This window comes from Dromiciops gliroides, chromosome 2 (assembly GCF_019393635.1).
Source record: "Dromiciops gliroides isolate mDroGli1 chromosome 2, mDroGli1.pri, whole genome shotgun sequence".
NCBI classification, from domain to species: Eukaryota; Metazoa; Chordata; class Mammalia; order Microbiotheria; family Microbiotheriidae; genus Dromiciops; species Dromiciops gliroides.
Window position 1 is genome coordinate 389,571,662 of NC_057862.1, and position 26,162 is coordinate 389,597,823.

A 26,162-nucleotide genomic window follows, 5' to 3' on the forward strand; every position below is an offset into this window, starting at 1 on the left:
GAAAGAGACATGGCTGTGAAATCAGAGGCTAGACTAGGTGAGCTCTAAGGTCCCTTCCAACTCTAAGAGAGGCCATGTAACATGGTGGATGGAGAACTGGGCTTGGAGTCAGAAAGACCCAGGTTCAAATCCCATGTCTGACACTGACTAGGTGTGTGCACCTGAGCAAATCCCTTCACTTCTGAACCTCAGCTCCTCATCTGTTAAATGAGGGGGTTGTAAACTCAGTGATAGCTAACATTCTTTCTGTCCCTATATCGACAACCCCATGATATACCATCATAAGTTCTAACTATTGAACTTGTTGTTTTGGCAAGAAATGTATAAGAATTCTTGACTAATTCTGGCAGGAGCACAAAAAACGCACAAGTGTATTTGAGGGGGGCACAGCTCCTCTAGTAAAGCAAGACACCTGAAAACAGAGATCCGACTTTACACACAGGAGAGCTCAGAGGGAATTCTGTACCTTTCACAGCCACGAAGGCCTGGACAGTGGCAGTGCCCAGGAGATTATGAGCCACACACTCATATTCCCCCATATCCTCCATCTCCACGCCCTTGAGCTGCAGGCTGCCACTGGGTAGGGTCTGGAGCCTCTGGCTGACCCGGACAGGACGTCCAGCTTGGGTCCACTCCACCGTGGGGGTTGGCTCTCCTGCTGCCTGGCACAGCAGAACCACAGTCCCACCAGCTCTCACCACCACATCCTGGGGCTCCACCACAAATATGGGGGCACCTGAGGATCAGCAAACATTTATTAAGCACCTACTGTGTGCCAAAGGATGGTGCCAGGCCCTGAGATACAAAGGCAAAAATGAAGCAATCCCTGCCCTCAAGGAGCTTACGCTCTGTCAGGGATATTAGCACAGCCACATATAGGTACAAAGTATATTGTTGTGTGTTGGAGGGGTGGCTAGGAGTCTTTAAACTGTGATCCCCCACCCCAACACTCTTCACCATGACCTCAACTCTTGATTCCAATTAGGGAAAACAATCAAGTAGGTCATCAGCCTGGGGCCTGGTATGAAGTAGCTATCAAGGAAACTGGTTGTATGAACCCCCAAGAAAGGGGAAGTTTCTTCTGAGTTTCCTTGTCTCTAAAATGGGAATGAATTAGAGAGAGAATCTCTAAGAGTCCTTTCAGTTCTAACATTCCATCACCTCAGACCTGGGTTTGAATCCTATCTCAGACATTTACTAGTTGCATGACCCTGGGTGAGTCACTGAACTTCTCTGCTTCCTCATCTGTAAAACGAGGGGGTCAGACTCATTGGCTTCAGAGGCCCCTTCCAGGTCTAAATCCATGGTGCTATGAGCTTATGGTTCCCAGTACTAGATATTTCTCTACTAAATGTTCCTGAGCCCTAAACATTTACTCCCACCTTCCTTGGGCCTCAAGGAAATCTTAAACAATTTCAATCAAGTGTATCAATAAATCCCAGCATATATGTTCAAGATCTCTTTCTACCTCCATCCCTGGAGATGCACCAAGTGTATTTGTTTTTGTTTTTGTTTTTGTTTTTTAGTGAGGCAATTGGGGTTAAGTGACTTGCCCAGGGTCACACAGCTAGTAAATGTTAAGTGTCTGAGGCCGGATTTGAATTCAGGTATTCCTGACTCCAAGGCCGGTGCTCTATCCACTGCGCCACCTAGCTGCCCCTGCACCAAGTATATTTGGTCAGCCTCTTCCTCAAAGACCCAGCACTGCCTCACATCAGCCTGCTGGTGGGGAGAGGCAGACCAGGGGTCAGAAAGATAGGGAAGGACCAGACTCACTCCGCAGGATGAGGGTCACCACTTTCTCCACCACACCCACTTCATTCTCTGCCAGGCAGTGGTAACGTCCAGCATCTTCCATCTGAGAAGGGAGAAGGGAGAAAGAGGGAAGCATTTGGTAGGGAGGAACAGGAGTCTCAAGACCAATCTGTCCTAGACATGATGTGACTGGAGGGGTATGGCATAAGTCTATAAAATCATAAGATAGGCTAAATATAGACTCATGCCCCCAAATAAGAGGGGCATCCAAGGGATGTCACTGATAGAGAACTGGCATTGGAGTCAGGGAGATCGAGATTCTAGCCCCACTTCTGACAGGTACTGGTTGTATGACCCTGGGCGACATCTCAGTTCCCTGGACAACCCTTGAAGACCCTTAAGTTGCAGAGAAAATGTCGACCTGCACTGGTAGAGGGGTTTTTCCTAATCTGGGAATACCCTATATCAGTTAAATCACAAGTACAGTCCTGATCTGTATCCCCAAATCTCAGATATTGGAGCTAGGGGAGGAGGCCCCACTGGGAGTCCAAAAGAGATTCACTTAAGACAAATGAACTCAGTCAACAAGCATTTATTAAGCACCTAATATGTGCCAAACATTCTTCTAAACACCAGAAAACTCCCGTTCTACACAGAGGGGATCTACCTCACTTCCTGAAGAGAGGACACAGACTGAAAATATGAGGAGATTCTGAGATTATATAAAGAGAGCTGGTCTCTGAGTCAAAAGTCCTGGGTTCACACCTCAGCCCTGTTACTATCTATATGAATTTAGGCAAATCATTTAAATTTGCTGGGCTTCAGTTTCCTTATATGAAAATGGGGGAGAGGAGTTGGACTTCAGGATATCTAAGAGTCCTATGTTTTAAGTCCTATGATCCAAAGGAGTTAGAAAAAAATCTCTGAATGATAAGGTCCAAGTGTGATAAAGCTTGAAGTGTCTAGAGTCATCCCCTGCAAGCACTGAGGGTGAGGCCATATAATAGAAACATAGCTTTCTCCAAAACAACCTTTAGTGTCCCCAGTAGGAGACAGACTCCTGGATCACACAATTTAGAGGTGGAAAGGACTTTAGAGATTATCTAATCCAACCTCTTCACTTTACAGATAAGGAAACTGAACCCAAGAGAGGATAAAGTGATTTATGTCAAGCAAGGTTTTTTATTTTGCCTTTTATGATTTTCTTCTATCCCGTGTCTAGTTATAAATTCTTCCCCTATATGTAATTATTTAATCTTCCATTCTCTAATTATTTTATCATATGATTTTTTATATTTAGATAATTTATACATTTAGAATCCCACATGCATGAAATGGCAGAGCTAAATTTGAACCCAAGGCTTCTTACTCCAAATCTAGTCCCATTTTCCACTATACCATAATGTAGTAGACTTTTGGGAAGGCTCCCAGGGATTTTTTTTTCTGATGTCTTTATGCCAGTACTATATCAGGAGACCCCTTTTGTATCATGGGAACATGTCTGGGATACTCCCCCAGACCATGCCCTCACCACCTTAATAAGGAAAGATTCAGGAATGTCTCTGGGGCTACCTTTCCCTGCCCTGAGCCCAGGGATAGCCCTTACCACCGTCCTGTGAATGGCTAAGGAACCATTATGCAGCTGATGTCTATGGTGGCTGCTGAGCACAGGGAGGCCATCTTTGATCCATCGGATGACAGGTGCTGGGTCACCGCGGGCGGCACAGTCCAATCGAGCACTGTCACCCAAAAGTTCTACTAGGTGGGAGGAGGCTTCACCTTGTAGAGCTGGTGCCTCTGTAGATGCGATGATGATCAGAGAAGGGGATTGAAGGGAATTTGGCTAGGAAAGAGGTATCATTTCTAACTTGGTGTTTCCCCTTTCCTTCAGCGAGGGACTGAATGACTTGGATCCTTAGCTGAAACCCATCAACACGTTTGGGAGCAACAGACCCCCTCCCCCAAAGCTCCCTAACCCCCACTCCATGCCACCAAAAAGGTTTTCAGTGGGAGATGTACATGCACTAATGTTCCAGGCTTCACCAGCCCTTATCCCTGAAAGATCTCAAAGCACCTCGATCAGTCAGTCAGTCAACAAGCATGTATGAAGCACCTACTATGAGCCCAGCACTGCGCTAGATACTAGGTATACAAAGACAGGAAATGGAAGTAACCTTACTCTCAAGCATTTTACATTTTATTGAGAAAGAGAGAAACACTTGACATGTTTCCTCATGGTTTCCTGAGACCTGGGGAGGCTTCTGGTCTGAGACCCATCTAATATAATATACTGAAAGCTAAGTCTGATGGGATCCCATTAGTCCTGGTCCTTTGAAGTCATCATCACCACTCTGCTCCTTGCAAATAAGTTCTAACTCATTTGCTAAGACTAAGCCACATTTTAGTGCCTCTGCAAAAACCAAAATGTTGATACCATGTGTATTACTTGTTGTGGAGCCCTCAGGGCGAGGGCAGGTTAGGAGAGAGCTACTGCACAACAGTAGACTATACTGACTTATCTTAGGGCTACTTGAGCCTCTCAGTTAACTGGTCCTGCAGAGGGCATGGAGGGGAGGTGACGTCATTGGGTACTACCTTTCACATGGACAAAACTGACAGCCTGGACTTTGCCCACGATGTTTTCTGCCCAGCAGGTATAAGTGCCACTGTCCTCCCTGGTGACGGCTGCTCGCTGAAGTGTGCTGCCCCCATCCTGTTCTGACACGCCCTCTGTAGGGGGAGAGATGGCAAGAGGAAGCCAGGAAGCACACCTCCATGTCCTCATTAGTACCCTCACCTTGCCATGTCATGTCGCTTAGCTATTTTCCCCATCCTTATCTTCTTTATTCCATATCTTCTCTGCCTTAGTGAGCTGCCCCTCAGGAACGGTCCCTTCATCCATTGGACCTCCCTTCTCAGTCCCCCTGAGCCCGCCTCACCCCCAACTCTAGTAGGCTCAGACCTGTGACAAGCCTGTTGTTGACCATCCAGCTGATGTGGGGAGTGGGGCTTCCTCGGGCAGTACAACGCAGCCACAACTTCTCTCCTTGATTGAGGCTCAGATCCCCAGGCAGTGTGATGAAGGTGGGTAGGGATAGGATGGACAGGTGCACTCGGCGGCTGGTACTGCCGGCAGCATTCTCTGCAGTACAGGTGTATGTCCCTGCATCCCTCCGCTACAGGATTGGGGGAAGAGATCAGTCATTTCTGGAATGTTGGGGATGCCCCACCTCTCCCCAAGCTGGGATGACAAAGACTCAAGATGAGTCCCTGTACTCCAAAGGGCTTCAGAATTCAATTCAGGTCAACAAACATTTATTAAGCACCTACTATATGCTGGGCACTGTACTAGAGACAAAAAAGAAATAGACCTTGTCCTCAAGGAGCGTACATTTTACATTCTACTGGGAAACAACAACAGGAGTAACACTTAAGCCAGTGCTATCCCCAACTGCTAGAGGCCTCCTTCCCTAACTACTTTGTATTTATTTGTATATGACTCTATATAGGTGTTGTCTACTCCCCAATAGAATATAAATTCCTTGAGGGCAGGAATTGTCTCTTTTTTTTTACTTCATATTCTTAGAGTTTAGCACACAGTAAGCAATAAATGTTAACAGGTTGACTGATCTAATTAAATATAAAATAGGCCCAAAGTAATTTCAAGAAGAAGAGCATGCTAATAACTGGCAGCCCAGGCACTGCATTTGTCCTTTATAGCCCAGCCCTACTTTCAAGTAGTTTCTATTTTAACAGGAAAGAGAGAAATGCCTGGCATGTTCCCTCTTCATTTCCTAAGACCTACAGAAGCTGCTGACCTGAAAGCCATCTAATATGTTGATAACTAAGTTTGTTTTTAAAAAGTGAAAAAAGAAAACTAAGTGTGATGGGATTCTATGAGTCCTGGTCCTTTAAAATTATATCCAACACCCCTGGTTCTTTTTTTTTAATCAATTTTTTAATTTATCTATTTATTTTTTGTTTATTTAGCTGTTTGTTTATTAAAAATAATAAACATTTTTATTTAAAGTTTGGAGTTCCAAATTCTATCCTTCTTTCTTTCCTTCCTCCCTTCCCCCCTCCCTGAGGTGGTAAGCAATCAGATATAGGTTATACATGTGCAATTATGTAAAATATTACCATATTATTCATTTTGTACAAGAAAATTTGAATAAAAGAAAACATGAAAGGAAGTGAAAAATAGCATGTTTCAGTCTGTGTTCAACCAAAATCAGTTCTTTCTTTGGAGGTGGATCGTATGCTTCATCATTAGTCCTTTGGGATTGTCTTGGATCCTTGTATTGCTGAGAATAGTTGTCATTCATTGTTCTTCAAACAATATCGTTGTCACCGTATACAACATTCTCCTGGTTCTGCTCACCTCACTATACATCAATTCATATAAGTTTTTCCAGGCCTTTGTGAAATCATCCTGCTTGTCATTTCTTATAGCACGATAATATTCCATCAGAATCATATACCACAATTTGTTTAGCCGTTCCCCAATTACTACCCCTGGTTCTTGCAAATAAATCCTAACTCATTTGCTACAAGTAAATAGTATGGCATAAATTCTTCTTTTAAGAGGAAGAAACCAAGCCTCAGATTTGCCTAAACTCACACAACCAATAAGGGATAGAGTTAGGATTTGCAACTCAAGTCTTACAACCACAAAATCTCAGAATTTGAAGGGATATAAAAGGGCATGAGCATCTCCTAACTCATCTGAGCAAGAATCCCATCTCTAATATTCCTAATCAAGGGTTATCCAGTCTCTACTGAAGATTAAGAGTGGCAGGATAAATAATAATAAAAAGAGTGACAGGGAACTCCTCACTTCCCTACCATTCCATTCCACTTTTGGACACCTCAAATTGTTAGAACATATTCCCATTTACCAAACTAAAATCCACCCCTTTCCAACTCATTGATTTTACTTTGGCCACAGCCTGCTTCCTAGAAGCAGTTCTTCCTTCAAATATTCAAAGAGAGCTATAACAACCTCCTAAGTCCTTTTTCTCTAGTTCCTTAATATTAGAATATTTCACATCTCTCAAACTGCCTATCGCCCAGTTGTCAGCACTCTCTCCCTCTTGAAATTCCTTTTGCTATCTTTCAAATCATAGTCAACTTCATCTGTTTCAGTCTTTTGACATCCTTTCTAAAGGGTAGTGTCCACAACTGGACATAAAACATTCAAGATATATTTTGATTGGAACATAATACAATAATACTATCCCCTCTCATTCTGAATACTAAGTAGTCAGAGATTGCATCAGAATTTTTGGCAGCCATTTTGGACTGTTGACTCAAATTGAGTTTGTGATGTATTTAAACTGCCAGCTTCTTTATTTATTTGTTCATTTATTTGTTTTAACCGGAACTGTTGTCTGGTTATATCTCCCATACTCTGAATTTACACAATTTATTTTTTTGTACCCAAGTCTATGACTTGGCATTTATCTCAATTAAATGTTTTTCTTATTAGATTTGATGTATTGCTGTTCTACCCCTTGACATCCATTTGGATCTTGATTCTGTCATCTGCTCATCATCCTGTTGTCTCCTAACTGAAAGACAGAAGCATCTCTAATGACATTGCAAGAAATGTCAGTGCTAACTTGGACTGTGGGACTTTTAAAGCTTCTACTAACTTGGTGGGGTTTTTGCTTGTTTATCATTTTTAGTCAGTGTATTTCCTCTTTGTGACAGGAAGTCCAAAAGGGAACTTGGAGATGTTTCCCATTCTTGGGAAACAAGAATGTGGCTTTAGAAATGGGAAAGGAGAAGCAGGGAGATTGTATTTCATTCCACAGTAGACCAGGGAAGAAAGAAATCATGGTCAGAAACAGGAGGGAATGACAGTGGAAAGTAGCAGATGATCCAATACATGGAACTCATAGGAGAGGGAAAAAAGGGAGGCAAGTTATTTGGCACAGGAGGGAGAATTCCCCAAGAGGGTTACATCAAGAGGAAACCCATCATCCCATCACCCTCACCAGAGCCCAGCACATACACCCCAGGAGGCTAGACTCTAGAGAGAATCCAGGAGCCTGTTAGGCCTCTGCTCCTCCCTATTCAACCCTATGGGGAAAAACCAGACACAAATATTCCTGGCTGGGATCTAGGGGATCCATTTTTGGTCTTCCATATGGGGACTCATGAAGCCCCTGGTCTGACCCGCTCACCTCTGAATTCTTCACTAGCAGCTCCCCAGATGGTTGGATGGCATATTTCCCCTCCATAGCAGACACAAAGAACCCATCTTTTATCCAGGTGATGTGGGGCTCAGGAATGCCTTGAGCCATGCAAGGCAGAAGGGCCTGTGAACCCTCAGCTGCTGACAGGTCAGAGTGTCCACCCTTGATCACTGGAGGAACTGGCAGGAACAAAAGGAGGAGGGAGAGGTCGAGGGGGTTCAGTCATCATTTCTTTCCTCATATTCTTCCAGGAAGGATCTACCCTGATGACCCTTGCCTATGACCTGTAAACCAGCCTGCTGGGCTATGCTCACAGACAGCCAAGGTGGTATGGTAGAAAGAGCATGGATTAGGAGTTGAGAAGCATGTGCTTCCATTCCTGGTTCTGCTTGTTAAGGGCTAAAATTCTAGCTAGTCTGTCTAAAATATCTAATGAGTGGTCGCCAATAAATTATAAGCTTGAGCTTTTAAGCATTTATTAAGGAGAATAAGAATTTGGTAAAGAGAGAGAGAAAGGTCTACATTCATCTATCTATTAAAGGGAGAGCACGTTTCTAGCTCCCTTCTCCACCAGCGTCCCCAGGAAAAGAGAGGGAGACAGAGCGCCAGGCTCCCCCTTCCTCCTCCCACCAGCAAACGTCACTTCCTGACGCCAAAGAAAAGCCGCATGGCCTTGCCCTCAAAGACCTTCCTTTCATGGCGGAGCTTTTCTACAGTAAGTCTCCAGCAGGTGGCATCATTACAATCATTACATGCTATTTATGACTTGTATCAATAGTCAATAAAGATTCATGAAGTACCCACTGTGCTACACACTGTGTGACCCTGCGCAAGTGAGCTAACTTCTCTGAGACTCAGTTTCCTGATCTGTGAAATGGTAGGTTGGAGTAAATGAGATCTTCAGCCCCTGTGAACTCTGGATCCCACGATATCATCCACCACCCCTGGTTAGCTAGATTGTCTCCATGACCCTATTTACTCAAGAGGACACTGAGGCATAGAAGGGAGAGGAGACAGACATGCCAGGTGGCAGAACCACTGGGATCCAAACCCAGCCGGGAAGCTAGCTCAATTGCCAAGACAAACATCCCAAAAGCTTTTCTCAGACTCACATTCATCCACTTTTTGTTTTGTTTTGTTTTGTTTTTAGTGAGGCAATTGGGGTTAAGTGACTTGCCCAGGGTCACACAGCCAGTAAGTGTTAAGTGTCTGAGGCCGGATTTGAACTCAGGTACTCCTGAATCCAGGGCTGGTGCTCTATCCACTGCACCACCTAGCTGCCCCCATTCATCCACTTTAACATCCAGGAACACTGACCTGGACTAACTCCCAAAGGTATCTAATCCCCCAAACCAAAGGGCAGATTGGCCTCCCTAATGGTATTTTGTTTAAGTACCTGGTCTGTGTTAATACCTCCATTTATTCTACTGCCACATTCCCAGCAGAAAAATCTTCTGCACAAAGAACACAATAGTGTCCCTTAGGAAAGGAGATGGCAGCAGGTATAACATTAAAAGTTACTGATTTAACAAGCTTGGTTACCCAATTTCCCAAGGGAACTTTCAATTGTGTTCTAAAGTGGAAAAAGCAGCCAATCAGAAGCAGAAGATGTGGGAGGAGGGGTGGGGGGAGGGATTGGCAATCCTGGTGGATTCACTGGATAGCTGAGGCATCATCCCCCTCAGTGGTTTCTGAACAAACACCAGCTGACCATGGATGTGTACTTGGGGGAATTGCTTAATGAGAAGCTCTCCAGTAATGGAATTAAAAGCTCATTGGGAATAGTCCAACACTGGCTACCACCTGAGGGGGGCTTGTCCTAGGATCTTCTCCAATCCTAGAGTCCTCATAAAGGAGAACATATGCAAAATTATAATGACCAAGCTTGGTCCCAAAGAAGAGATCCAAGAAAATGCCTCCTCCTGTTTCTTTTCAGAAGTTGGGGGGGCAGCTAGGTGGCGCAGTGGATAGAGCACCAGCCCTGGAGTCAGGAGGACCTGAGTTCAAATCCGACCTCAGACACTTGACACTTACTAGCTGTGTGACCCTGGGCAAGTCACTTAACCCCCATTGCCCCGCAAAAAAAAAAAAAAAGAAGTGGGGTAACATGGTGTGAAATTCTATTTATAACATCAAACTTTTTCTAAATGTTGCTTAGTTTTGCTGAAGTTTTTTTTCCTCTTTTTTTTTAAATTCCTCGTTTCAAGGCAGGGGTTCTTAACCTTTTTTCGTATCATGGACTCCTTGGACAGCCTGGTGAAAGCCATGGGTCCCATCTCAGAATGTTTTTAAATATGTAAATAAAAAATATGGAGTTACAAGGAAAACTAAGGATTAAATAAAGTTTTCCCCCTGCCCAGGTTAAGAACTCTTGCTATAAAGGATGCTCATTTGGCAGGTGGTAGGAGGATACATACAGTGGGAAATGCATGTAATGTAAAAGCAAAAGATAACAAAACAAATTTATTTTAGAAAAACACTACGTGAACATGTTCAGTATCAGTAGGCTTTGAGTGCCTTTCTCTTTGGACCCAGTATTAAGCAGCTGTTTTTTCCTTGCCAACCCCCACCCCAAGTAGAGGGATCCCAAATGCCTTCTGAACAAGGATTTGGTGAGGGTGGGTGATTTCAGAGGGAGTGGGGAGGGTGGTGGTGGTGGAAGAGATGGTAAGGAGATTTTCCAAGCCCCTAGAAATAGTTCAATTCCCCAGAACCAGTCTGGATTCTTGCCAGTTCCTACCTTGCACCACCAGTCGAGTTTTCCCCAGAGCTGTGCCAGAGGGGTTCTTGGCAATGCACAGGTAATTGCCTGCATCTTCTATACTAGCTCGGGATATCCATAGCTGCCCATTGGGCAGAATCTGGGCACCAGTACCTGGTTGGGACGATGGTAGAAATTAGGCATTGGCAGTCATCCGAGCTTTTATTTCAAGGAGTCCAAGAAAAAGTAAGACGCCTTTCTTAAATCTCCCACCTGGAATGGTGATGAGGCCCTTAGAGGAGGCCACTGGAGATGGACAGGGGGTGGGTTAGTTGGAATGGAGAATTCAGGACAGGGAGGAAAAAGTCAGGACCAGGGGCAGATATGGGCAGAACAGAGTGGTGAAAAGGAAGTAGCTGATTTTGTTGGCCACTGGAGAGTTATGGGAAGTCCCCTAGAATCACGCTGCTCCCGCCTCCCCTTCCCATCTTAGTTGCCACACAAATATCCCACCTGTAGGGATGCTGAGCCCTTCCTTCTGCCAGGTGATAGTTGGCCGGGGTATGCCAGAGGCCTCACAAGGCAGGACCACATCAGCTAGATCCATCACATGCACCACACTGGGCAATGGTTTTATCACTGGGGAGGCTGAAACAGAAGAGAAGTGAGGAGAGAGGAGTGCAGAAGTCTCACAGAATTCCATCCTGAGACACTGTCCTGGACACACCCACCCTCATGGCCTGTTTTATGAAAATTCTAAGAACTTGGAGAGGAAGGAGAATTCACAGCTGTTGGTCTATCCAAAGAACTAAGTCGATAAGCTTCTAGACTGGGGGCCTGGCTGGCCCACCCCCTCAAACAGTCTAGGAGTCTAAACTTTTCTCTGCCTTGCAATCCTTCCCCATCTCCAGTGAGATGAAAAGGTAGGCCCCACAGCCCTTACCTTGCACCGTGAGGACAACATGCTTATGGGCCACACCAGCGGCATTCCTAGCTGTGCAGGTGTAGCGGCCTGTGTGGATAGGCAGAGCTTGGGCAATCTCGAGGGCACCTACAGGGAGAGGCAAGGCATGGAAAAAGATGTGAGGTGTGCAAACAAGTACCACAAGCCTGGGAGAGCAATGAGGAGAGTGTCTGCTCCCTGCACTGGCCATTCTCTGTGCACACACCTCTCCTTGGCAGGGCCTCTCTGATGCAGCTCAGCCTTCTCCCTAATGGGTCCCACAGGCTTGCAACCTTTTGCCCTTTCGTGAAAGCCAAGGTGGAATGTTTCAATGCAAAAAGCATTGGGGAGGGGAGGGAAGAGACCCAGGCTTAGGGAAAGATTACTGGATTTGGGGGCAGTTAGGTGGCACAGTGGATAAAGCACTGGCCCTAGATTCAGGAGGACCTGAGTTCAAATCCAGCCTCAGACACTGTGACACCTACTAGCTGTGTGACCCTGGGCAAGTCACTTAACCCCAATTGGCCTCACCAAAGGAGAGAGAGAGAGAGAGAGAGAGAGAGAGAGAGAGAGAGGAGAGAGAGAGAGAGAGAGAGAGAGAAGAGAGAGATACGTGCTGGATTTAAGAGTCAGGAGACAGGTTCAAATTCTATCTCTGATACTTTCTAGCTGTGTGCCTATGTGTAAGTCACTGAAGTTTCTCTCTGAGTCTCAGTTTTTTCATCTCTAGAATGAGGATTCTACTTGCCTCGACAGAAGAAAGTGCTTTGGTAGCTAGGTGGCACAATGATAGAAGTATTGGACTTGGAGTCAAGAAGGACCTGAATTCCAATCCTGCCTCAAATACTTACTAGCTATGTGACACTAACAAGTCATTTAACTTCTGTCTGCCTCAGTTTCCTCATCTGTAAAATGGGGATAATAATAGCACCTACCCTCACAGGATTGAGTGAGGATCAAATGTGATATTTGTAAAGTGCTTTACCAAACTTTAAAGCAATCCATAAATGCTAGCCATTATCAGTACTGATTGCTGAAGGTGCTTATGGGCTTTGTGATTTGTTATTATTATTAACCAGCTCTATCAATTCTTTTTTTTTTGCAGGCAATGAGGGTTAGTTAAATGATTTGCCAAGGGGTCACACAGCTAGTAAAGTGCCAAGCGTCTAAGGTCAAATTTGAACTCAGGTCCTCCTGAATCCACTGCACACCTAGCTGCCCCCAGCCCTATCAATTTTCTAAGGACCTTCAGATAAGGTTACTTATCTTTATGGCCCTGGTTGGTTCCTCATCTGTAAGATTAGAGGGTTGGTCTAGGGTAGAGGTTTTTAACCTGGTTCTGTGAACCCCATAAACTTCCAGAAGTAGTAGATTCATAAGATCACAAATTTGGCTTTTAAAAGTATTTTGGATAAGTATATTTCTTTTCTTTTTCTTTTTTTTTTTTTAGTGAGGCAATTGGGTTAAGTGACTTGCCCAGGGTCACACAGCTATAAGGTGTCAAGTGTCTGAGGCCAGATTTGAACTCAGGGTCCTCCTGACTCCCAGGGCCAGTCCCTATTCACTGCGCCACCTAGCTGCCCTGATAAGTAGTAGTTTCGATAGTTATTTTCCTTTGCAATCCTATCTGTATTTGTATTATGTATTTTAAAATATTATGATGAGAACAGGTTCACAGACTTCCCATACTGCCAAAGGGGTCTATGACACACACAAAAAACTAAGAACTCTTGGACTTTAAGACTGCTAAGCCCCCTTTCAGCTAGGGGTATGCTGGTCAATGTTAAAACAACTGGGGTCATCCAGAAAAAAGAACTATGGATTCTGAATGCAGATTGAACCATACTGCTTCTACTTTGGGCTGGTTTTTTTCCTTCTTTTTTGAGATTTTTCCCTTATACTCTGATTCTTCTTTCACAATATGACTAAGGCAGAAATATGTTAATGTGATTGTACATATATAACCTATATCAGACTGCTTTCCATCTTGAGGAGGAGGGAAGGAAGGGGGATGTGGAGAAAAAATTTGGAACTAAAAATCCTATGAAACAAATGCTGAAAACTATCCTTACATGTAACTGAAAATCATAAAATACTTTTATAAAAAAGGAAAAAAAAAAAGGTTTGGAAGAGCCACTGTGGAGAGTAGGATTAAAAAAAACTGGGGAAAAAAATAAGTATGGCACTTTTAAGGTTAAACTTGATTATTTTCTCCATAGCTTTCTTTTTTAATTTTTTTTTTTATTTTTTTTTAGTGAGGCAATTGGGGGTTAAGTGACTTGCCAGGGGTCACACAGCTAGTACGTGTTAAGTGTCTGAGGCTGGATTTGAACTCAGGTATACTCCTGACTCTAGAGCCAGTGCTCTATCCACTGCGCCACCTAGCTGCCCCTCTCCATAGCTTTCTTAAGTCTAGAAATTAACAAGACAATTAATCAAGCTTTGATTTGTAATGTTTTGCCAGTTCCAAGGTGTAAATGTCCAAATGGAAAATTTAACGATTGGTTTCTCCAGTCAGAATGAGCTGGTTCCAGCATACCACAACCCCCAACTCTGACCCTCTGGGATTCCATCCCCTGGCCCTGCAGTGTTGCTCTGCAGTCCCTCCACTCCATCCCTGCTCCCATCTCCTATCAATGTACACTCCTCCCTTTCTCCATAGCAGGTTCAGAAACTCCTTTTTCCAGGGCCCCTTCTCAGTTTAACCCCACCCAATTCCATTCATTCTTTTATTCAACATTGATGCACTTGGCTGAGATTGTTCCAGAATTTTAGATTCCCTGAATATTAGAGTTGAAAGGGACCTTGGAGATCATCTGATACAACCCTCTTATGTTAGAGATGGGAAAACTGAGACTGTATAGAATAGAAGTAACTTGTCCAAGATCACACTGTGAGCATGTAGCTCCCTAGAACTAGAATCCACAATTAATGATCCCAGCTTAGTGTTTGTTGTTTTTTTCAGTTTCCCTTTTCCCCTAAACAACTCCTTCATCTGACTTCCTATTTTGGTTAAGGCTAACCACCAGTCTCCCAGACAATCATTTCTAAGTAGCTTTGCAGGTATGCACTTGTCTTGTCTCCCCCCTTTTAGGATATGAGCCCCCTTAGGACAGAGCCCAGGTCTTCCATTTCCCTGACATGCCTTTTCTTTTTGTTTTTTGTTTTTGTTGTTTTGGTTGGTTTTTTGTGTTTTGGTTTGGGTTTTTTTCGTTTTGTGGGGCAATGAGAGTTAAGTGACTTGCCCAGGGTCACACAGCTAGTAAGTGTCAAGTGTCTGAGACCAGATTTGAACAGGTCCTCCTAAATCCAGGGCTGGTGCTTTATCCACTGTGGCACCTAGTTGCCCCCCTGACATTCCTTTTCAAAGCCACTAGCATGGGACTTGGCACTCAGTGGATGCTCTCAATAGTGTTAACTGACAGCCCTCCAACTTTACCTGTGGGAGAGACACGATAGCCACTCCCACGTTGCCCAGCTGGGCTCCCCCTTTGGCTCCAGGATACAACTGGAACAGGCACACCAGTGGTGTGGCAGGTCAGGACCACCGGCGCCATCTTGGTGACAGTGAAGTCTGTCCGTCATCAGCAATAGTAGGTGGCACTGAAGGAGAGAATCTTTTAGAGGGTACCCAGAGATAGGTAGTTTGGGAACAATAGACCCATTACAGGGCTAGAAGGAGATAGGAACATTCCTAACTTTCTTGGGAAATAGGACCATGTCCTAGGGATACTTTGATGGGCCATATTGTATTGGAGGTGGCATGGGAGAAGAGCCTTTTCTCTCCCTCCCCCCAGTTGTCCTTGGGTGTTCAGCTTTTGCTCCACCTTCCACCCTGCCCCCCTCCCCAGCTTTCTCACATTTTCATGGACTGACGCTCACCATACACAGTGACCCAGTAGAGTCTCCGGGCCTCTCCAGCATCATTGCTCACTAGACATTCAAACTGGGCTGTGTCCTGAAGGTCAGGGTCAGTAAGCACAAGAGAGCTTGAAGGCAGGAGCCTAGGGAGAGACAGAAAGACAGACAGACCAACTGAGAGATGGACCATCCATCCCAGAAGGGCCAAGGAAGAGTTTGGACTTTTATTCCTTTTATCCTACTTGGACAAAAAATTTGCACCAGTTGCTTGCTCTTCTAGTCAGGCAGGATCACAGAACACTAGAATTGGAAAGAGGTGAACTTGTCCAACTCCCTTATCTTGAGAGGCAAGGAAGCAATGAGGAGAGAAAGCTTGAATTGGAGTTGGAAGTCCTGGTTTCAAATCCTGCCTTAGCTTCTTCACAACTTAGAGACTCAGTTTCCTCTTGTGTAAAATTGTTCACCTATGCCCAAAGGGCTATAAAGCTGTGCATACCCTTTGACCCAGCAATACCACTATTAGGTCTTTTTTCCCAAAGAGCTCATGAAAAAGGACCCACATGTACAAAAATATTTATAGCTGCTCTTCTTGTGGTGGCAAGGAATTGGAAATTGAGGGGATGCCCATCAATTTGGGAATGGCTGAACAAGTTGTGGTATATGAATGTAATGGAATACTATTGTGCTGTAAGAAACAATGAGCAGGCAGATTTCAGAGAAACCTGGAAGGACTTACATGAACTGATGCTGAGTGAGAGGAGCAGAACCAGGAGAACATTGTACACAGTATCAACAACATTGTGTGTTGATCAACTGTGATAGACTTGATTCTTCTCAGCAATACAATGTCCAAGATAGTTCCAAAGGACTCATGATGGAAAATGCTCTCCACATCCAGAAAAAAAGAACTATGGAATCTAGATACAGATTGAACCATACTATTTCTATTTTTTTGGGGGGGTTCTTTTTTGAGGTTTTTCCTTTTTGCTCTGATTCTTCTTTCACAGCATGACTAATGCAGAAATATGTTTAATGTGATTGTACATATATAACCTATATCAGATTGCTTGCTGTCTTGGGGAGGGGGGAGGGAGAAAAATTTGAAACTAGAAATCTTATAAAAACAAATGTTGAGGGGGCAGCTAAGTGGCATAGTGGATAAAGCACCTGATTCAGGATTAAAGCTGATTCAGGAGGACCTGAGTTCAAATCCAGCCTCAGACACTTGAACACTAGATGTGTGACCCTGGGCAAGTCACTTAACCCCCATTGCACCACCAAAAACAAAAACAAAAACAAAAAGAAAAAAGAAAAAAACAAACATGAGGGGAAAAAAGAAAAACAAATGGTGAAAACTATCTCTACATGTAACTGGAAAATAATAAAATACCTTTATGGGGAAAAAATGGTTCACAGTTCAGGGACTCAGTTTCCACATCTGTAAAATATCCATAATATTTGTACTACCTAACTCACAGGGATCTGAGGAAAGTTCTTTGTAAACCTTATGAGACCATATAAATGAGAGTGTTTTTTCTTGTGTAGTCCTGTAATGTGATTTCATCAAGATGGAGAACTCCCAGTAAGAAAACTTTCCCTACAAATGCAAATTGACATCTGCTGTGCTAGAAGTTATTGCCTGGGGGGCACTGAGGGGTTACAGGACTGGTCTAGCATGACAAAGCTGTTATGTGTCAGAGGTGGCTCTGGGTTCTGGGTCTTGCTGTCCCTGAGATTAGGTCTACTATGATATGGCTACATCTAATTATTATCATTATTCATTACCATCATCATCATTACTACAGAAGTGACAATTCGTCGGTGTTGGCTGTTTGTCCTACATGCATACATCTGTATCAAAGAGCTCTGGAGATCTCATGCCAGGTCTACAAGTAACTCACTTTGTGACCTTCAGGAAGAAATCAGACTGCTCTGGACCTCACACCCTGATCTGGACAATAGGGAATAAATAACCCCTACCCTTCTAACTCCATCTAAGAGTTTCTATAGGGCTCAAATGAGATATTGGAGGGGAATCATATCAGACCTACTATTTTGTATAAACTGTATGTGTACATGTTGTTTCCCTGAAGCAGCTAGGTGACACAGTGGATAGAGCTCTGGGCCTGGAGTCAGGAAGGCCTGAGTTCAAATTCTACTTTAGACACCTCTAAGCTGTGTGACCCTGGGCAAGTCACTGAAGTTATATTTGTCTCAGTTTCCTTATGTTTTAACTGGGGATAATAATAGTACCTACCTCCTGAGCACTTAATCCTTCCTTCTTTCCTTCCTTCCTTCCTTTCCTTCTTTCTTCCCTCTGTCTCTTCCTCTCTCCCTCCTTCCTTTCCTTCCTTCCTTTTTTCCTCCCTTTCCTCCCTTCTTCCATTTTTCCTTCCTTCATTCCCTTTCCTTCCTTAATTCTCTCCCTTCCTTCCTTAATTCTCTCCCTTCCTCCCTCCCTCCCTCCCTTCCTTCCTTCACTAGGTTATAAGCCCTTGAAGACAAGAACGCTTTTGGTTTGTATCCCCAGGTGCCTACCACCACACTTGCCACATAGTAGGTGCTTTTAAAATGCTTGTTGATTCATTGATTCAAAGTGCTACTAATACACCTGTACTGACCGGTAAGCTCCTTGATGTCGATCCAGGATCAATGTCTGTCCATTCTTCTTCCAGACCACATGAGGCTTAGGGGAGCCCCTGGCCTCACAGGGCAGGGTGGCTTGGCTATGCACAGTCAGTGTCAGGTTGGAGGGTCCAGGTGCAATGGTGGGGGGCTCTGTGGAATGAGAAGTTGGGTTTAGAAAATGGCCTAAGACCAGGGTGAGAGGATGAAGGAGCTGAGAACTAGGGAGCCAGAATAAGCTATTCGTGGCTCTAACAAACATGTTGGGGGCAGGGGAAGGGGGGCCAGAGGGTGGTAGGGAGCTCTTATGGTCCTTGCAAGGGCAATTAATAAGTTCTGGTTCAATTGAACTGAATCAAATATGAAAGGAAGGACTTGACACCCACCCCTAACAAGGTCACTTGGAGAATCAACAACATACATTTAGCACCTGGCAGAATGTCTGGAGAATCTTAGGTACTTAACAAATGCTTATTGATTGATTGACTGATGGGGTGACCAATCCCCACTTACCAAGTATTAGAAGGAAGACTAGGGCACCCATTTGGGGATATTCCTAACCTCTGAGTGCAGTATTACAGAGGATAATTAGCCTCATCCCAGTCAGCTGTGAGTGCTGTCATCAGGGCCAGAGGATGGCTGGACCTTAGGCCTGATGTCACAACATGGTGAATACAAGGCCCCTGACCTTTCAGTCCTCTACCTACCAAAGACTCGGAGTTCCCGTCCTTGCCGGTCTGAGCCAGCTGAATTTGAAGCTTGGCAGAGATAATACCCAGAGTCCTTGGGGTAGACTGGCTGAATCCTTAGGGAGCCATCTGGCAGAAACTCCAGCCTAAGGTAAGAGGAAAGGACTGGGTTAGCAGAAGGACTTACTGGGTGAGCTGGGCAGAGGGGCCTATAGAGGCCTCTAGCTGAAGCTACAGCAGGCCTCCTGAAGGCAGATGCATCCAGCACAGTCTATCAAGACATTGTCCTGAGGATGTCGCACCCCCACCCCCATTCTCCCTGCCAGTACGACAGTCTGGTGTGGTATGGTAAGGGTGATGGCCCTGGCTGACATGCTCCTAACTTGTGAGGCTTCTGGCAAGCCCCAGTCTACCATCTCAATAGTGAAGGAAGGGCTCAGCATCTCTACAGGTGAGACATGTGTGGCAAACAGAACAGGAAGGGGAGGTGGAAGCATGCTGATTCTAGGGACTTCCTCAAATCCCCAGTGGCCATGAGAGGCCGCGAAAAACAGCCAATGAAATGAAGGCCATAGAGGAATCGTTTCTGTGTGCTTTCACTGTGTTTCCCAAATCCCAGTCAGCCATCCAGAGAGGGGGAAAAGTGAATGATCCCCAATGCTGAGATAAACTACTCCACCCATACCTGGTGGACCAATTAAGAACATTGTCTCTGCACATGAAGGCATTAGCTCTAAGCAACACACCCCTGGTTGATATTCCTTCCAATCATAGCCTGCTTTATACCTGGGGCTCCCAGGAACCAGTGGGATTCCATCCTTCCTCCAGCTCACCAAGGACACAGGGACTCCCTCGGCCTTGCAGGGCAACAGTGCTGTCTGGTTCACTGAAGCATTCACCACTGAAGGGCCTGGCTGGATTGTGGGAGCCGCTGCAAGGAGAAGGCATAGGCTGGGCCATCCCAGGGCCTGGCCAGAGTGGGCTTGCTGGGCCTGGCTCTCAGGCCGGAATCCTCGTTCTGCTTCCCACCACGGACTCAGGGGCTGGTCATACTCACTGTGGATCTCCACATCAAAGGGCAGGCTGGTGCTACCCGCGGCATTGCTGGCAACACAGCTGTATTTGCCGCTGTCAGATGTGTCCAAGGCCTGGAGCTGAAGGAACCGCCCATTTTCCAGGAGCAGCGTGTGGGCATCTGCCTGACAAGTGCACAGACAGACACAGTTAATCATTAGGGAACCAGAGCTCAGATAGGGCATTGGCACTACCAGAGAACTCAAGATACCACTGATGGATCCACGGGGCCTTCCAAGCCCCAAGATGCTTAGCCTTCTCCTCCAGTGCCTTCTGTGGCACCGTGGTACTTCTATTCAGCTAGAGGTTTCTCACAGCCCTAACCTTAGCTTTGCCTCCTTTTTTAGGCACGGTCCTAGAGGATGTCAAACCACTGTGCCTTAGGGGGTAAGGGAGGCCCTCATAAAACTCTGAGGTCCTGATTAAGGAAACTATATTCCTTTGCGTAGTTGCAGACCCTAAGAAATCCCTGGGCCCAGAAATGGTCACTGGATTAAGAAGAGGGGACTGAGCTCAGCTGAAATATGACAATGTTCTCTTGGAATCACTAGGTCCTCCAGGGTCTACCCACCTGGAGCAGGATGCCCTCTCTTTGCCATTCGATCTTGGGTGGTGGGTCTGCCTCTACTGGGCACTCCAGGACCAGCTGCCCATCAGACAACCCAATGATTGTTCGAGTTTCACGGGACCCAATGATGTTTGGAGGTGCTGGCCAGAACAGGGACAGACACATATGAGACACTCCAAAGCACTCACCTGATTGCCCAGTCCTCTTCGTGGAGTTCTCTCCCTCCCACCTTCCTTCAGCATATAGCATCTACCTTGTACCCTAACCAAAAAGTTCTTTCCATCTTCCCCTGCAGGACTCTCAGCCAGGCAGGTGTACAAGCCAGCATCATCCATCTGGAAAACAAGTAGAATAAGAGCTGATCTTTTCCCACCTCCAAGACATAGTCTTGCACAGTCACTGCCTCCAGATGTACTATCCTAAAACATCACTGCTATCCTATTATTGTCCTGCTCAGAAAACTTTATTACAAAACCATTATAAAACATTTGCACTAGAAGGGACATTGTGTATCACATAGATCAACCTCTTAAATTTTACAGACAAGGAAATGGAACATGAGAGAGATTGAGTGACTTGCTCAAGCTTATATAATCAACAAACATAAACCTGGGTCTTTTGGCTCAAGTCCAATGCACTTTCTGAAATCAATACCACACTGTCATGGCCCCCTCTACCTCCAGGAGCAAGTCTATACTCCTTGGTCTTGAATGCTAGTTTCTACATAGTCTGACATTAGCCTCCTTCTCCAACCTCAGTTCCCACTGATCCTTTTATACAAAGCCTTTTTAACTTCAGCTAGACAGAAGTCTGGTCTTATTCTTTTTGTCTATTTAGCAAAGGCCATGAATATAGGAGGAATACAATGAAGAATGGCTGAAGAATAGATCAAGAGGCAGGAAGCTGGGTTCTAACTAGATCTGGGAAATGAATGACCTCTCACATAAGTGTGAAATCCCAAATACACACACATGCACACGTGTAGGTACACACACACACACACACACACACACACACACACACACCTGGACACCTTCCACTCTGAGGACTCGCCCATCCTTGGTGACACTCCCTGGCTTGACCACAGCCTGCCCATCCTTCTGCCAGGTGATGTTGGGCGTGGGGCTACCGAGAGCATTGCAGATGAGCTCCAAAGGAGCACCAGGAAGCAGTAGCATCTCTGCAGCCTGGTCTGAGTCTTCAATCTGGGGGGGTTCTGCAAGGGGTACAAGCCTGTGAGCCATTGGAGGAGAAGAGCTGCTCTTGCCCTCTTCCTCTTGAAATGGCTCCGGATGAAATCCTCTGAGAGAACTGAGAAATATATACACGAGGGACAACCAGTCTCCCAGACAAAAATGGGTTTATCACTCAAACAGAGGTGGTTCCTCATACACTACGTTCAAACCTTGCCCCTAACCCCTGAGCTCCCAAGTCATCTTGTCTACCCACCCCTTTCTCTGATGTGTCAAGACACTTGACCCTGGCTTTCATCACCATCTACCCCCACATGACCCTTTCTTTATCCTCTCCCTTCCCCAGCCCAGGGGTGCCAGGAAAGTGGGAGTTTTTGTTTTATTTTGGTTTGGTTTTGCAGGACCATGAGGGTTAAGTGACTTGCCCAAGGTCACACAGCTAGTGTCAAGTGTCTGAGGCTGGATTTGAAATCAGGTCCTCCTGAATCCAGGGCCGGTGCTCTATCCACTGTGCCACCTAGCTGCCCCCCTTTTTTTTTTGAAAGTGGGAGTTAAGAGATGAAAAAGCAATGAAGGTAGAAGAAATAGAAAGAAGGCTGAGAGACTTACCCATTACAGCCAGCTGGAAGTGTCTGGTTGCCTCACCAGCTTCATTGACAGCCACACAGGAATATGTTCCCGAATCATCAGCCTGCACTGCCTCCAGCTGTAGGCTGGTGCCTGTCCCTAGGCCCAGGCTCTGGATCATCAAGGATGCTCCATCCTTGAGCCAAGACACTGCAGGCAGCGGGGTCCCTCTGGCCTCACAGGGCAATGTGACATCTGAGCCCCTCACCACAGCCACAGAGTCCTTGGTCTCTGATGGTTCTAAGACAGGGGGAACTAGGGCGGGGAGGGGACAGCAGGCCTTTTATCTAACATCAGCCAGAAGATCCATCAGAGTGCAAATGTTGTAGAGGAGAGGTGGGGCCCTGATAAGGAACTGGGAAAATACTATGGGGTCCAAACACTGGCACTAGTCCCAACTAAAATCCCACCTTCTACCGAAAGACTTCCCCAACCCTTCTTAATTCCTGTGCCTTCCCTCTTTTAATGATTTCCTATTAAACCCGTATAGAGCTTGCATTGTATATGATTGTTTGCATGATTTCCCATAAGATTATAAACTCCCTGAGGGCAGGGACTGTCTTTTGCCTCTTTTTGTACCCCCAGAATTTAGCACAGTGCCTGGCCTATAATAGGCACTTACTAAATGTTGATCGAATTGAATTTCTGTAGCACTTTAAGACTTGTATAAAATTTTCCCTATCAGTAGTTGTCTTTCCAACAAACCTGTGATGTAAATATGCCAAGTATTCTAATCACCCATTTTATAGATGAGAAAACTGAGGCTCTGAGGTCAAGTGCTTTGCTCATAGTCACTTAGCTAGTAAGTGTCAGAGTCAGGATTCCAACCCCAGCACTCTTTGTACTATATACAATTATAAACTATATAACAATTATAAAGAACAGGGGCAGCAAGGTGGCGCAGTGGATAGAGCACCAGTACTGGAGCCAGGAGGACCTGAGTTCAAATCCGACCTCAGATACTTAACACTTATTAGCTGTGAGACCCTGGGCAAGTTATTTAACCCTAATTGCCTCACCAAAAACCAAAACAAAACAAAACAAAACAATAAACAACAACAACAAAAATAACCCTCTGGAACTTTTTTCTAAGGGAAAGGCTACATCCTAATACATCTCTACTTGTCTGAACCTGAAGCAGCCCTTTCACCAACTTGGGCCTGAGTTTCTACATCTCTAAAATGAGGGGGTTGAACTAGATGAGATGATCCTAAGAGCCCATCTCAGTTTTCATAGTCTAAGGTTCTATGACCAAAGGGGGCCCCAGGCATAAACTCTGGATAGAGTCTTACAGAGAGGCTTGGACATGTTACGCATTGCTCTCCACCCCAACCAGAGCCATCTATTCTTTCCTCTTGCCAACCATCAGGACTGGGTTGGCTTAGGGTATCCTAGTGTAAGAGGAGTTAATGGTTTAGTGATGGGAGCAGCTTTCTAGCCACACCACTCAGGGAGGCTGCTCCTCCTCTGTCCCCGCCATGAACCCACACTCAGCCCGTACCATCCTACTGGTTTTGGCCCCTTCCTACATACCATGAATCTGTAAAGTGAAGGTTTTCTCGGCCACTCCGGCAGGGCTGGAGGCCACACATGTGAAAGTTCCCGCATCTGCCACCTGTACCTGGGAAATCCTAAACAGTGGGAGGGAGAAAAGGGGACCAGCCTGGTATGAGCAAAAGACCAAATGGGCACGTACCCAATAGGGCTCCCCATGCCCCTGTCCTGCTCAAGAAAAAGCATCATGAAACTGATGCATGAAACTGCTCACTGAACTGAGAAGAACCAAAACATTGTACACACTAACAACAACACTATGCCATGATCAACTATGATAGGCTTAGCTCTTCTCAGCGGGACAATGATCCAAGACAATTCCAAAAGACTAAGGATGGAAAATGCTCTCCACATCCACAAAGCATACCCTTTTTCATTTTCTTTATTTGTGTGTTTTTTCCCTTTTGTTCTTCTTTCACAACATGACTAACGTGGAAAAGTGTTTTACATGATTGTAAGTGTGTAACCTATATCAGATTGCTTGCTGTCTAGGGGAGAGGGAAGGAAGAAAAATTTGCACCTCAAAATCTTACAAAAATGAATGTTGAGAACTATCTTTACATGTAATTGGGAAAAATAAAATACTATTTACATTTTCAAAAAGAGTCATGAGAAAGGTATAGACAACTCTGACAATCGCAGGCTTTAGGGAATTCCAGAGTTGCTGCTGGCTAGGCAGACTCAGGGAAGCTGGGAGGGAAGGGGATGGAGCTTGGCTCCCTTAGACCAGCTGATGCTGAGAAACCTGAGCTTCATGTACATGCTATGAGAACTAACACAATAATAACTCACATTTCTATAGAGCTTTGTGGCTTACAGAGAACTTTTCTCAAACAAGCCTGGGATGTATTGAGTCCCAATACTCTTATTTCCACTTTACAGATCATGGGGTCATATATTTAAGGCAGGAATGAACCTTAGGGGCCATTACATTCACCCCCACCCCCTCATTTTACAGATTAGCAAACTGAGGCTCAAAGATTTTTGTGCATGTGAAAATAAATTAGAGGTAATGAATTCAAGATGAGCAGAGTCAGGTAGTAAGTAGGCAGCAACTCTGGGGGAGTAGAGAACTAGGATGACAGCAGGGCATGCTGGCTTTCAAGAGCTGATTGTTAAATTTTCAGAGTGAACATTTATGTAACAGAAATTAGTAAATGCTACAAATCAGGGTTTGATTTATTATAGTTTTGTTGATTGTTTATCCTTAAGAAAATGGAGAAAATAATAATAATTACAGATTGACTTTGAGTGTGTTGTGAGTAATCTCCACCACCACTCCACCCCCGAGAACTGGTTGTTAAAAATTTGCCAGCACATTCCTAGATAAGGGGCAGAAAGATAGGGAAATCAAATGTCAAAGTTTCATGTAGCAAGTGTAGGAACTGGGATTTAAATACAGGTGTGTTAACACCAAATCTAGCATTCACTCCATCACACCTCACTGCTCCCCAAACATACACTCAACAACTATGTTTTTAAGTACCTACTATGTGTTAGGCACTAAGTGCTGGGGATACAAAGAAAAAAGAAGGAACAATCTCATCCCTCAAGAGGCTTACATTCTACTGGGAGATACCCCGAAGTTAAGCAAATTCAAAGTAATTTGAAGAGAGAAAGAGTTCTAACTCCTGTGGGGAGCAAGGAAAAGTATGAGGAAGTAGCAAATGAGTTACAATTAAGATGGGACCAAGGAGTACATTTCAAGCATGAGACAACCTGTGCAAAAAACTGAAGACTGGAGACAGAAAGCTTCCCTTGGGGATAATTAGTAGGCTAATTTGGCTGGCACATAGAGTACATGAAGGGAAATAATATGAAAAGAGTCTGGAAAGTCTATTTGGAAAGAAATTATAGAGGGCTTTAAATGCTAGGCAAAGGAGGTGATTTTTAAGCAAGAGAGTCACGTGGTGAGACCAATGCCCCAGGATGGATGCCTTGGGATTATTTTGGCAGGTAGAGATTGGAGAAGGGGGGGGGGGCGGTCTGGAAGCTGAAAGACAAAGTAAGAGGCTGCTGTTAGAGGTGTAGGCAAAAGATGATGACAGAAGTGGCTGTGCATAGAGAAAAAAGACTGTTGTTAGAGAGATGCTGTGGATATGGGATAGATTGTTGTTGTTCATGTCTGACTCTTCAGGGCCCCATTTGGGGTTTTCTTGGCAGAAATACTGGAGTGCTTTGCCATTTCCATCTCCAGCCGAGACAAACAGAGTTAAGTGACTCGTTCAAGGTCACATAGCTGGAAAGTGTCTGAGACCAGATTTGAACTCAGGAAGATGAGTCTTCTTGACTCCAGGTCCAGCAAACTATCCACTGTGCCACCTAGCTGCTCCTGGTGAGATAGATTAAAATTTGGGGAAAATGATTGGGCA

General features: G+C 45.0%; 1 protein-coding gene across 1 annotated transcript in view; it reads right to left on the reverse strand.

The window, feature by feature from the left end:
• Positions 1-26,162, reverse strand: part of HMCN2 (hemicentin 2) — a 191,600-nt gene that overhangs the window by 28,935 nt on the left and 136,503 nt on the right. Inside the window, 21 exon segments of the mRNA XM_043980824.1 lie at positions 467-736; positions 1,777-1,858; positions 3,362-3,552; positions 4,351-4,485; positions 4,718-4,931; positions 7,944-8,134; positions 10,696-10,830; positions 11,170-11,304; positions 11,600-11,707; positions 15,039-15,179; positions 15,182-15,202; positions 15,482-15,603; positions 18,082-18,238; positions 18,793-18,920; positions 19,561-19,705; positions 19,832-19,973; positions 20,420-20,556; positions 20,670-20,751; positions 21,442-21,632; positions 22,219-22,491; positions 23,770-23,867. Of these exon segments, the coding sequence (XP_043836759.1) occupies positions 467-736; positions 1,777-1,858; positions 3,362-3,552; positions 4,351-4,485; positions 4,718-4,931; positions 7,944-8,134; positions 10,696-10,830; positions 11,170-11,304; positions 11,600-11,707; positions 15,039-15,179; positions 15,182-15,202; positions 15,482-15,603; positions 18,082-18,238; positions 18,793-18,920; positions 19,561-19,705; positions 19,832-19,973; positions 20,420-20,556; positions 20,670-20,751; positions 21,442-21,632; positions 22,219-22,491; positions 23,770-23,867 (3,098 nt within the window).